The 13,513-nt window shown below is 44.6% G+C and overlaps 2 protein-coding genes across 4 annotated transcripts in view; one reads left to right on the forward strand and one right to left on the reverse strand.

Annotated features, from left to right (window-relative positions):
* LOC109529666 (teashirt homolog 1) overlaps positions 1-3,799 on the reverse strand; it is a 45,183-nt gene extending 41,384 nt beyond the window's left edge. Inside the window, exons 1-2 of one of the 2 annotated variants that reach the window (XM_019893043.1) lie at positions 3,459-3,799; positions 1,023-1,564 (exon numbers count right to left, since the gene is read on the reverse strand). In XM_019893043.1, the coding sequence (XP_019748602.1) occupies positions 1,023-1,062 (40 nt within the window). In that variant the 5' untranslated portion in view covers positions 1,063-1,564; positions 3,459-3,799. Of the gene's footprint in view, positions 1-1,022; positions 1,565-1,759; positions 2,577-3,458 lie in introns of those variants that run through there. The other variant, XM_019893042.1, reaches the window with a different exon arrangement.
* On the forward strand, positions 2,766-9,086 carry LOC109529667 (prostaglandin reductase 3). Of its 2 annotated transcripts, none has more exons than XM_019893045.1 (2): positions 2,766-3,341; positions 7,597-9,086. In XM_019893045.1, exons 1-2 carry the CDS (start codon positions 3,052-3,054, stop codon positions 8,525-8,527), a joined length of 1,221 nt encoding a protein of 406 aa, XP_019748604.1. In that variant the 5' UTR covers positions 2,766-3,051; the 3' UTR covers positions 8,528-9,086. The 2 variants fall into 2 exon arrangements, with proteins under 2 accessions (XP_019748604.1, XP_019748603.1); XM_019893044.1 differs by lacking the exon at positions 2,766-3,341 and adding an exon at positions 5,164-5,738.
* Positions 9,087-13,513: the final 4,427 nt, after the last annotated feature.

Below are 13,513 nucleotides of genomic sequence, written 5' to 3' on the forward strand. Positions count from 1 at the left end.
CACTCCAGTTGTTAATGCCTAACTTCAAAGGGTCCGCCTCATTAGCACAGAGGTAGAAACCCCTGTCACTCATTTACATTTGTTTAAAGGCTGCAGGGAGACGAGAGGGGAAAATGGGGGGAGTCCAGATCCAAACCACTAGAAGTCAACGGTGTCAGCCCTCTGCCAACACTTGGGTTGATCAGCTGGCCACACAGTAAATATTAGACTCCCCTTCAGCACTGGATATCGATTCCGATACTACACTGAGTCTTGGGGAGGATGTAAGGTGAATTTTGGATGGAAGTACCAAAAGAAAACCACAACATTTCTTACTGAAGAAAATTACTATATCTGATGTGACGTATTTTTTAGGCACATTTTTTTTTTACAATTAACCACACCGCATGCACGCCATTCTTTCTTTTAAATTTGACTTCGCTCCCTCAAAATCAATTTTCCAGTCGTAACTTTGTCTGATACTTGACAACAGAAATGTTGAGTGTTAAACCTGACAAAGCATGCCTGACATTACAGAGGGATTTATTGAAGTTCATCAGGAATGAACAGATCAGAGAGAGCCATGTGACAGGCGATCAATCACCAGTCAAATCAAGGATGGCACCTCTCTAATAAAATAACAAAAAAAAAAAAAAAAGAAAAAAAAACGTCTCTCACCAGTTTACCCCTTTCATTCTCACTCATCATTACTCACTTTTGGGCCTCAAAAGCTTCCTCTTATCCCCCCCAAAACGGAAACATTCTGTTTAATTTCTCACCCCTATAACACAGCCGATGGATAACAATCAAAATGGATCAATGTACAGAAACTGTATTTCTGCAATTGTAAACATATAACACAAGTTGGGGGTGACATAAAATGTATTGTTGTTGAAGAGTTAAATTGTGTGATTTTAGCATGCAGCAATATCAAAAATGATGCAATGTTAAATAAAGAGACTGCATGAGTGAATTTAAAAGAATTACAGTATTTGGTGAGAGAGGTGAGAAATGGTGGTGAAGAAGAGGCGGGTGGGTTATACCTGCTGATCGGCGCGGCTCTTGCTGCTTTCTCCTCGGCATAGTGACCGTCAGCCTCCACGGCGTTTCTCATGCAGAAATGACAAAGAACTCAAGACTGTCACTGGTGAAGAATCATCCCTTTTGGGTGGGACAGCGTTTTGATCTCGGAGCTGAAAATGTCACTCTTCTTTTTCACACTGGCAGATATTTTTAGTCGTAATAGTTGGATCGGCTCCAGCAGCGTGGAGCTCAAAAATTACGAACGGAGTGGAGCAAGCTCGGGAGACCTTCATGTCCATCAAATATCATCGTCCTTCAGGTCCCTCGTGGCCGGGTTGTAAAGTGGAGCAAAAAGCTCGAAACCCAAAGTTTCACTTCGGCTTGATATAAAAAAAAAAAAATCCCCAATCTTCAATGTCTGAATGGAGTGATAGTTTGCTGCACTTTTCACACACTACAAAAATAAAACAATAAATAAACAACACAAATAAGTCCGAAGTGAACGCCACGGACACTTCTTGATTAGACGCGAGCCCTTTCGGTTTCTTCCGAAACCAGTACCCTAAAAGAGAAGGAGATAAAAGACATGCAGGCATTAGATGGGTTAATGTCAGTTCCGTCACCACTACGCCACCTCAGCCCGCCCGGATCCAGCCTCACTAGTCCGGCGGAGACTTTTCCCCTCCCTCCCGTTCAACGCACTTTTCTTTCGGTGTGAACAAAACAAATAATCACACCGTTTGTCTTGCTCTCTTACCTACGCTCTAGGAGTGGCGCAAAGGATCATCTCGTTGCATCTCGAGGACCGAGTCGCATTTTGGGGGGTTGGCTGTTTGATGCGATGAGAAGGAAGGAATCACTTGAGAGGCGAGCAAGACGCATCCAAAGCTTTCGCCAACAACATATCAGATCGACATGGACTACTAACACGTTTTGTCTCTTAAAAGAACGAGGGGACAAACGAGGGAGGGGGCAACTCCGGCGACAGATCCGAGCTCTTTTCCCCTCCTAAAAAAGTCCAAATTGAAACACGACGGATCCAGAAGCTGTTTCAGACAGTCTCAACTGATAGACAGACGCATCGAGTGGCTTTTCCTGCTGCATTTTTACTCCTCCCCTTCTCCACGAGCGTCACCCCTGACAGAGGAGGCTACCTGTCAATCTTTTTAATTGTCTTGTCCCCTTACCCAACCAACTCTCTCTCGCTCGCTCTGCTTTTCTCTCTCGCTCTCCCTCCCTCTCCCCCGCTTTGCTGTAAAAAAGAAACCCGACAATAGCAGCCCAGCAGATTCTCATGTAGCCATTACAAGCACACAAACAAGAACATTGAGGCACATTGAAATATTACCGCTACGTCCACGTCATACTTATAAAAAATAAAAGTACGGCAGCGGCAAAGCTTGAGTTGGCAGGTCAGTCCGTGAAATGTGTTACACGACTGGCATTAAAACGGGGTTAAATTACAGACCCTCTTAAAATGCTAACATCTGCCTATCCAATTAGATATGTAAACTGAGGTTACAGGTGTACACCCGTGAATACAAAACAGCTCTTTAAACACGTCGATTGACGTATAAATGCGGTGCGTTCTCTTTCGTGTGTTTGATATTATTCGGCTGCTGAATGAGAGAACACGTGAGTCACGCTGTTGTTATTTTTGTGAGGAAACGGAGGTGTGGATGTGTTGGGAACCGAGGATTGATTTGTTTCACCTTACAAGGAAGTGAGTGTCGTGTCCGGGAAGAAGAAGAAAGGGGAGGGACTCCAGCGACGCCGACTAGCGTGTGTGGGTCGCTGCTGTGTTTCTCTTCTCCGAGGCTTCGCCACAGCCAAACGTTTTGTGTTTAACATTCCGCGTATGGACGGATCCGCTTTGCGTATGCAAACGAGAGTCGAGCTACGCGGTGCCGTCTTGTTTGTGCTCGGTTCGAAGACATAATGGCCTCGTTTGAACGGGGCTGGGCCTGTGTTGTACGCGCCGGGGACGAGCCTCTTACTGGCTAAACGTCACCTCAAGTTGCCCGTGAACTTTGTCGCATTTCGGGGGCAATGTCCGGTCCGATGTGGGCGAAAAGTGCTCAGAAGGCGTTTTTGTTTTCACTCGTCAGTTCGAGACTGAGAGGCACCGACTCACTTTCTGGACTTCTTCCGGTTCCGAGGCGCCCCATCATCGACATGTCCTACTCGGCGCACTTCATTGATTTTAAAGGATCCTCCATAGCGAGCCGCATGAAAAAGGTGGTCGTAAACAAGCTGAGCCCCAAATTTAGAGAAGCCGCCTCTGTGCAAACTGTTCCGGTTCCGACACCCGCAGACGCGGACTTGCTCGTCAGAAATCGGTAAGTTCTTAATTTCTGCACGCATTAAATACAGACCACAATGGTGTTATCTCACTACGTGCGTATTATTATGATGCGTTTACAAGTTGTAAATAAAAGAAAGGGGGTTAGCCTTACTTGCCTCGTTTCAGCCATGTCCACCAGAAGCAGCAATCATCCACATCACAAGATGGCAAAATACGTGAGGAATAAGAGCTGTACTGTAATTCCAAGTTCCGCCCTCTCTGCATTTGTCTATCAATCCATCTCGGCATGTCCCTCTCTCTCTCTCTTTCTCTCCCTCCTCTCCCTCTCTCTCTGTCTTCATGTCTGTATACGTCACCAACCTGCAAACACAAAGTCATGGGGGGGCTACTGGTTCCAACAGATGTGATGATGGAGGAGACGCAGCACTGTCTTTTTACCTATTCAAAGGAGCAAAGTGCTGGTCACTGTGCCTCAAGGCAATGGAAACACATTTCCCCAATCTTCAATGTCTGAATGGAGTGATAGTTTGCTGCACTTTTCACACACTACAAAAATAAAACAATAAATAAACAACACAAATAAGTCCGAAGTGAACGCCACGGACACTTCTTGATTAGACGCGAGCCCTTTCGGTTTCTTCCGAAACCAGTACCCTAAAAGAGAAGGAGATAAAAGACATGCAGGCATTAGATGGGTTAATGTCAGTTCCGTCACCACTACGCCACCTCAGCCCGCCCGGATCCAGCCTCACTAGTCCGGCGGAGACTTTTCCCCTCCCTCCCGTTCAACGCACTTTTCTTTCGGTGTGAACAAAACAAATAATCACACCGTTTGTCTTGCTCTCTTACCTACGCTCTAGGAGTGGCGCAAAGGATCATCTCGTTGCATCTCGAGGACCGAGTCGCATTTTGGGGGGTTGGCTGTTTGATGCGATGAGAAGGAAGGAATCACTTGAGAGGCGAGCAAGACGCATCCAAAGCTTTCGCCAACAACATATCAGATCGACATGGACTACTAACACGTTTTGTCTCTTAAAAGAACGAGGGGACAAACGAGGGAGGGGGCAACTCCGGCGACAGATCCGAGCTCTTTTCCCCTCCTAAAAAAGTCCAAATTGAAACACGACGGATCCAGAAGCTGTTTCAGACAGTCTCAACTGATAGACAGACGCATCGAGTGGCTTTTCCTGCTGCATTTTTACTCCTCCCCTTCTCCACGAGCGTCACCCCTGACAGAGGAGGCTACCTGTCAATCTTTTTAATTGTCTTGTCCCCTTACCCAACCAACTCTCTCTCGCTCGCTCTGCTTTTCTCTCTCGCTCTCCCTCCCTCTCCCCCGCTTTGCTGTAAAAAAGAAACCCGACAATAGCAGCCCAGCAGATTCTCATGTAGCCATTACAAGCACACAAACAAGAACATTGAGGCACATTGAAATATTACCGCTACGTCCACGTCATACTTATAAAAAATAAAAGTACGGCAGCGGCAAAGCTTGAGTTGGCAGGTCAGTCCGTGAAATGTGTTACACGACTGGCATTAAAACGGGGTTAAATTACAGACCCTCTTAAAATGCTAACATCTGCCTATCCAATTAGATATGTAAACTGAGGTTACAGGTGTACACCCGTGAATACAAAACAGCTCTTTAAACACGTCGATTGACGTATAAATGCGGTGCGTTCTCTTTCGTGTGTTTGATATTATTCGGCTGCTGAATGAGAGAACACGTGAGTCACGCTGTTGTTATTTTTGTGAGGAAACGGAGGTGTGGATGTGTTGGGAACCGAGGATTGATTTGTTTCACCTTACAAGGAAGTGAGTGTCGTGTCCGGGAAGAAGAAGAAAGGGGAGGGACTCCAGCGACGCCGACTAGCGTGTGTGGGTCGCTGCTGTGTTTCTCTTCTCCGAGGCTTCGCCACAGCCAAACGTTTTGTGTTTAACATTCCGCGTATGGACGGATCCGCTTTGCGTATGCAAACGAGAGTCGAGCTACGCGGTGCCGTCTTGTTTGTGCTCGGTTCGAAGACATAATGGCCTCGTTTGAACGGGGCTGGGCCTGTGTTGTACGCGCCGGGGACGAGCCTCTTACTGGCTAAACGTCACCTCAAGTTGCCCGTGAACTTTGTCGCATTTCGGGGGCAATGTCCGGTCCGATGTGGGCGAAAAGTGCTCAGAAGGCGTTTTTGTTTTCACTCGTCAGTTCGAGACTGAGAGGCACCGACTCACTTTCTGGACTTCTTCCGGTTCCGAGGCGCCCCATCATCGACATGTCCTACTCGGCGCACTTCATTGATTTTAAAGGATCCTCCATAGCGAGCCGCATGAAAAAGGTGGTCGTAAACAAGCTGAGCCCCAAATTTAGAGAAGCCGCCTCTGTGCAAACTGTTCCGGTTCCGACACCCGCAGACGCGGACTTGCTCGTCAGAAATCGGTAAGTTCTTAATTTCTGCACGCATTAAATACAGACCACAATGGTGTTATCTCACTACGTGCGTATTATTATGATGCGTTTACAAGTTGTAAATAAAAGAAAGGGGGTTAGCCTTACTTGCCTCGTTTCAGCCATGTCCACCAGAAGCAGCAATCATCCACATCACAAGATGGCAAAATACGTGAGGAATAAGAGCTGTACTGTAATTCCAAGTTCCGCCCTCTCTGCATTTGTCTATCAATCCATCTCGGCATGTCCCTCTCTCTCTCTCTTTCTCTCCCTCCTCTCCCTCTCTCTCTGTCTTCATGTCTGTATACGTCACCAACCTGCAAACACAAAGTCATGGGGGGGCTACTGGTTCCAACAGATGTGATGATGGAGGAGACGCAGCACTGTCTTTTTACCTATTCAAAGGAGCAAAGTGCTGGTCACTGTGCCTCAAGGCAATGGAAACACATTTCCTCACAATCCAGTTCCAAAGACACATAAGAGACTTTTAAGATTTAAATCCATCTGAAAACAAAATTTTTCCCTGTTTTTAATTAGATCTGCATGCTTGACCTGAGATATTGTGCTAAATACACCTTTCACAGTCCGCTTAGGTTTTATGTTGTGGCATTTACGGCTCAATAAAATGTAGTTTTGCACCGGTCTGAGTGAAGATCACATTATAGCCTACTGTATTGTGATTATTTGCTGGTAAACGAAGACCTTTGACCGTCAGGTTCTTTGCGATGGGTGGTCATGGCAATATCACAGTTGTGGATCTAGGATGTTTTTATTTCAGCAAAAGGAGCGAGGAGGAGTCAAAAGCACATTCAGACTTTTTCAGCAATTGTTTGTCCACTGGTTATCATCTTTCATGAATTAGAATCCAGTATTATCATCATCACAGAAATATTGATACTGTAAGTCCATGACTTGTCTGATAATTATGCACAAGACATTAAAAAACATTTGCACATAAAACGTGAGACAATCAATGGAAGTGTATCATTTCTAAATTTTTTAAAAATACATTTTCACCTTTGTCAGAATTCTTGCCCACAATTCTGCGTTGCATTAAATCTTGCAGTTCACCCCCAAATTGAACTGATAGCGTGATAGTGATGCCAACTTTAGCTTTTTACTTCAAAAGGAGCGGATTAATTTTACTTTTAAATGTAGTGTTTTCATGTGTAGCCTGTGTTTAAGGAAAGAGTATCAAATTATAGTTGACGACGTAGCCATGAGAACATGATTAAAGACGTATCATTAAGCTTGTCTTTAAATAGACTGAAATGTCAGTGTCACATCTGACTGCGTTTGACCCCATGCCACCTGTGTATTTTCAATTTTATCTGCTGCAACAATTTTATTTTTAATTTGCAATCAAGTTAGTCAATCACTTTGACCCCTCGCGAGCGTACAGAAGCATTACACGCGCTGCGATGAGACCCAAATGGTGATCGGTAAGACAGGAAAGACAGTTTATTTATTCACTTCCTCCATCTTACATGTTTCTTTCCATCATGTTGCAAGTGATGAAAACAGTCACCCTTGTGCTGAAGCAACGACTGTACGTATGGTTTTCAAAGTACAGTCTGTTATGGGTGTCTGAAGGCAATGAATCATGATATCATGCATTGTGTTGTGTGATATAAGCACTTGCTGTCAGTGGAGCTTGCTGCTCTTTTCAAGAGGAAAAGCAGATCATTTCCAGAACAAATCCAAGCGCCGATATATCTTGAGATGGATCATCGTGTTAACTGTTTCATGTCTCATATTTCATTTCAAATGTGTGTGTGTGCGTGTGCGTGTGCGTGTGCGTGTGTGTGTGTGTGTGTGTGTGTGTGTGTGTGTTTCCACTCTCTTTCAGTTTTGTGGGGATCAACGCCTCTGATATTAATTATTCAGCAGGCCGTTACGACCCGACAGTGCAACCTCCCTTCGATGCTGGTTTTGAGGGTATCGGTGAGGTTGTTGGCCTCGGCCTCACCGCCAGCTCCCGCTTCACCATGGGGGACACTGTGGCTTACTTCAGCAGCGGCGCCTTTGCTGAGTACAGCGTGGTTCCCGCCAAGGAAAGTGTGCCTGTCCCTTCGGCGAAGCCCGAGTTCCTCACCCTGCTGGTCAGCGGCGCAACCGCCTACATTGCCTTGAAGCGTCTGGGCGACCTGGCCAAAGGCGAGACTGTTCTGGTCACCGCGGCTGCGGGAGGAACAGGACAGTTTGCGGTGCAGTTTGCCAAACAGGCGGGCTGTCACGTGATCGGGACCTGTTCGTCCAATGAGAAAGCGGCTTTCCTGAAGTCGATTGGCTGCGACAGGCCAATTAACTACAAAGCGGAGGATTTGGCCAAGACCCTGAAGACAGAGTACCCAGAAGGCATTGACGTGGTTTATGAATCAGTCGGGGGCAGCACTTTAGAATTGGCAGTGAACTGTTTGGCTAAAAAAGGCCGACTAATAGTCATTGGCTTCATCTCAGGTTACCAGTCGGCGTCAGGAATCCCAAAGTTCAGAGGGGCAACTTTACCCGTCAAGCTTCTCCAGAAGTCAGCAAGCATTCGAGGTTTCTTCCTTCCTCACTTCATCAGCGACTACAAGGAGGCTCTGACTCAGATGATGCAGATGTTTGCCACGGGCAAGCTTATGTGCGAGGTGGATTATGGGGATTTGGCCCAAGAAGGGAGGTTTGTTGGCTTGGAGTCCGTCTTCCGAGCCGTGGACTACATGTATGCAGGAAAGAACCTCGGCAAGGTTGTGGTCGAAGTGGCACCTCCCTCTAATTCCAGCAGTAAACTGTAAATGATTTGCGCCATAGAAATTCTGCTTTCACTTGGAAATCATCAACGATGCAATTATGGCAAGAATCGAGATCGACTGGCAATGGCTATTTTGCTAAATAAACAGATCAGCTATGCAAAATGTTTGTGATGCATAGTCAACTTTGTAACTACAAAAAGCAAGAACAGTTTGATTAGTTTACTTTCACTTTGCACAATCATAATTTCATATCAGGAAAAATTTAGAATGTATTTAGAAATCTTCCCTGCGTATGTAAATTTAACCTCGATTACAGTTTCCGCTGCAAAATGAACACGGTGTTTAATGTTCTTCCCCATTTTCACTCATTGCAGACCAGATGCCTCACTCTGCTTGCTTTTAGCGCTCTCCAGCACTTCGTCTACCATAAATGTTTTATAGACTTCATTGTTTGTCTTTTAGGGGCTTACGTGGATATGTCAAAAGTGAATACTGCTCCAGGTGCGCCTGATATCTTATTGCCTGTGTGTAGCTGACAGAAACACAATCCGAACAATCAATCTTTGCCTTCATATGCCCCAAAGCTGCACATAATAAAAAATGTGTCCAGTTAACTAGCAGTCAGATGTAAAATTGCTGTTCGTACTGCGAAAAGAAAAACAAACATTTTTTTCGTGAGTTACTGTGCCCTACTTGCCCCTTGACATTTATTGTCATTCCAGTGCTTTGTAGCAGTAAGCCATTCAAACATTCCTGAGGGGAATTAATTGTGCATAAAAGTTTCATATTTTCAAATGTAATGAGGTTACACCCGGAGAGTTTTAAAAAGCCTCCAAAAAGTTTCCCAGCATTAAAAAAGAGAGAGAGTGTTTAAAATAAAAGGAAATAAATACTGGCAGAGATGGCTGTTTCCTTAATATACTGTGGGCATGTTATTTCCTCATCCGGGTGGCCACTCACAGTACAACCACCCAGTGTGATATACTTTTCAGTTGTGATCCAGCATGCGTGGTGGCAAACTTCACCAGATGGGACAGGAACTCACGGCCACCGCCAGCCACATTTGCTTCAGCTCTGGGGTGCAAATCGGGGGGAAACTGGTCAATTCGAATTCGTCATTGCTCTTGCTGTTTGCTACAGGTCTAAGAGCATTTACACAGGTATGTGTGTTATCAATTCACAGTTGTCCTTTTCTAACTGGGGTATAGGCTGTAATTAAGTAGTGACATGAAACGGGATAAGTTGATCAAAAGCACAAACGGGTGATCATTTAATTATCACAATCACCTCTGTAACACCCCTGTTGCTTCAGCATTATGGAATGAAAAAAAAAACAGCGGCACAAAAGGTGAGAGGCGAGATGATGCACATGGATGTTTAGATAAATTTAGCATGCTTGACTGCTGTTTGCATCTATGTTGCATGGCAATGAGGAGGCCAAGTTTAGCATCTCTTCAATTAACAGGAGAAGCCTTGTCTCTGCGTCCTCCAGGGCCCACCTGTACCTCGGCTGATTAGTGAGCAGTCACAGCCCCAATTAGAGAACACAGGAACTTGGAGAGACAACACTCTTTATTTAATTGGATTGTGTTGCAGACAAAGGCTTCTTTACCGGCTACATAGGGAAGCAACCTGGAACTGTTGGGAGTAAACAAGACATTAAAGACTGCAAAAGTCCTTTTTGTGGGACTTTTTGTACAATGGTTCAACTGTGTTTATTAATTCCAGGAGCGAACTGCTTCTCTCGCTTTTAAATGCAGTGCTCCTGCCCATAAAAGAGTTAATTCGCACGAGCTTAATAACGCGTAAGAAAATTGACAAAACATTTTTAAGAAAATAAAAACGTTTACTACAGTTCTAGTGAAAAACCTTTGTTTATATTTTTGTTGATAAACACGAGCGTGGGTGATTTTAAATGTATTTATTTCAGTCTCAAAGGAATACGACCTACAGAAGGAAGAAAATTGAACAATCGAATGGGAATTATGGTTCACTTTATTACACAATAATTAGTGACCCTAACTATTTTTTATCATGTACTTGACAGATTCACAGATTCTCTCTCTCTCTCTCTCTCTCTCTCTCTCTCTCTCTCTCTCTCTCTCTCTCTCTCTCTCTCTCTCTATATATATATATATATATGAAATTGTTGAAAGTGGCTTGTTCTCTTCAACGATCCAATGTTAATAGTTGAACAAAGATGCCTTTTGACCTCCTAAAAAGTAATGATTTTGGAGGTATGACGATTCTGCCCTAAAACAGCGGTATGACTGGTTGACTCGCAGTGTCCCTGTGACTAATTGGTGACCATTCCAGGATGTAGTCCACCTTTGCCCCAACGTTAGCTGGGATCGGCTCCAGCTCCCCATGACTGCGAAGCAGGCTAAGTGGTATAGAAAATGGAGGGATAGATGAATAGTTTCCAGTAATTTACAACTGCACTGCATCGTACCTGCAGGACTGCATGTTTTATAATTTGGGTAACAGCTGGAGAAGAACACGGGAACACGATTGGAAACACTTGTGTAATCTACACCAACATAAATGTAAGATGAACTCAATCATGGGGTTTATCAAAACAGAAAATGTTTGAAGCATTTATTTTATATAGAAGCAATTTACTGGCATCTAAAATGTCATCTTACACCTATACAAGACAGATTCATAAATTCTTGTAAAATTTACCATTCCAGGTGTTATTGCCTAATCCTAAAACAAGATGGTCTTTCTCTCTCTCATTAGGATTTTTTTTTTTTTTTACCTCTGGTTTCTGCTGGCTGAGACATGCGGCACGAAACAAAGACATCATCGCTGTTGTGCGGACCGCCAGATGCCTAAGGGACGCTGCCAGACAGTCCAGTTTCTTTCCCTGCAAGTCAGTCAGACACCCTTAACTCCCCAACTCCCAGAGCCCCCGTCACTCCTGCCTCTGTCTAATTACCAAACCTAAAACCCCACTCAACTAATTAGCCACAGCAGACCCAGGAACTGTGAGTAAAGGTAAAGAGATGGCTTCATTCAGGGGTGTGCATGCACGTGTGTGACAGAGACAGGAAGGGAGACAAAATGGAATATGTGAGCCTCCTTTCTCCTCTTCAGCCAATTAAAGTCATTTATTAAACTCTGCAAAAGCTGTTGAGTTGTGCATGACAGAGTGATTGGGAATATGTTTATTGGGGCCATGCATGTTCTCCACATGCACACGCTCTCATACCCACTCCTTTTTTTTCCCTCTTCTCTTCCATGCACTCCCACATGTCTGTGAGCAAATGGCAATATGTCTGTTCCTCTGTCCATCATCAGCGCCAGAATGCAGTGGGATATAAATTATAATATGTGGCAGCACCACTTGTGTAAGTCTTAATGAAGGGGCGAAATAACGTTATTAATCAAGTCCCTCTGATTAATTCCAATGAAGGTGTCATCCATAAACTTGTCTCCCTGATGGAGTAGTTCAGGGCCGGAGACTTTGTCAGTGATTGGGGTGCTTGGTAGGAGAAGGCGGAGGCAGACGGGGCTTGCTAGGAGTTGGGGGGCTTTTGCTGCCATACAGAGATGAAACGAAAAACAAAACGTCAACCCCAAAATAAATAAAAAACATAAAGAGACACACATCGTTCCTGGACAAATGGCAGCCTTCACACAAGTGACATTTATGAGACATAATTATCAATGTAATATGTTTGAGAATTCATCTGTGGCCAGTGAAGATGTTCACAGAGGATGTCGCTGATGAACTAAGATGATGTGAAGATTTCCACATTTCAAAAGGCCTCTTAATGTGTAAAGTTCATCCTTATCATAAGAATGGTTACATTTGCAAAGCATTGACTGAGTTAAGAGGGTACAATCTTTTTTGTTTCATTCCCACCTCCCATGGGACTGGAGTTAGTTGGTTAGTTAAGAGGACAACACAAAAACTGGTAAGTGATTGCAGAGAGCGTTTGTGGACAGGATGGTACATGGAAATGAAAAATCCGCAACATTTCGGTTGCAGACCCAGATGAACTACTGAATTTATTGACTGTGCATTCGATTATTATCACTGGGCAGCCCGGTGGTCCAGTGGTGAGCGCGTCAAACTCACGCTGCAGAGGTGCAGGATTCGATTCCGGCTCTGGCCTCCCGGTGTGGAGTTTGCATGTTCTCGCCGTGCCTGCGTGGGTTTTCTCCGGGTTCTCTGGTTTCCTTCCACATTCCAAAATTAATGGAACACTAAATTGTCCCTCGGTGTGCAAATTGTTGTTCGTCTGTGTGTGCCCTGCGATTTGGCGAGCAACCGGTTCAGGGAGTCCCCCGCCTACTGCCTGAAGACAGCTGGGAAAGGCTCCAGCACCCCCCATGACCCTTGTGAGGATAAAGTGGATTGGAAAATGGATGGGTGGATTATTATCACTATGGCCAAAATTACAGTTCACCCCACCACAGTGCAGCTCTTCATAAACACAGAAAGAACTTGTGATATTAAGATAAGAAAACCTTTATTGTCTCACAACGGAGAAATTTGCAATGTTCAGCAGCAAAGTTTGGAGGGAGGAAGTAAAAAAGTAGAAAACAAGTATTTACATGCGCAAAATAATAATAATAAAAGAATATATATATATATGTATATTAGGGTGGTCCACATTTTCATGGCAAAAAAAAAAGTTTGTCGGATTCGTCGGGCCGGGTCGAAATTCTTGTCGATACTATGGTACAAGGTTCTGTGCAAAATTTCATTCCGATCTGATGATATTTTCCCGTCCCGCAAAGCGGCCAAAGTTTCCACCATAACAACTGGTCTCAATAGGGTGAACATGTGTATTTTGCCATGCGTGACACTGGCTGGGCTGAATGTTGCCCGAACGATCACCTCCTGACGAACTAACCATTCCATCGCTGCTCTCAGCAGCCGGAGACAAACTCAAACGCACGCCTAACACACAACGGTTACCTACTGGCGAGCTAATATCTTTCAATTGAAGTCGAGAATCGCCGGAATTCTTACTGGACGCTGAGCTGAGGACGCTTTTCGACATCGAAAAAAAA

This window comes from Hippocampus comes, unplaced genomic scaffold, assembly GCF_001891065.2.
Source record: "Hippocampus comes isolate QL1 unplaced genomic scaffold, H_comes_QL1_v1.1 scaffold94, whole genome shotgun sequence".
Classification (NCBI taxonomy): Eukaryota; Metazoa; Chordata; class Actinopteri; order Syngnathiformes; family Syngnathidae; genus Hippocampus; species Hippocampus comes.

Coding starts and splice junctions, on each gene's coding strand:
- LOC109529667 (XM_019893045.1), top strand. CDS start 3,052: ATGTCCGGTCCGATGTGGGCGAAAAGTGCTCAGAAGGCGTTTTTGTTT. Junction 3,342..7,596: donor GACTTGCTCGTCAGAAATCG/GTAAGTTCTTAA, acceptor ACTCTCTTTCAG/TTTTGTGGGGATCAACGCCT.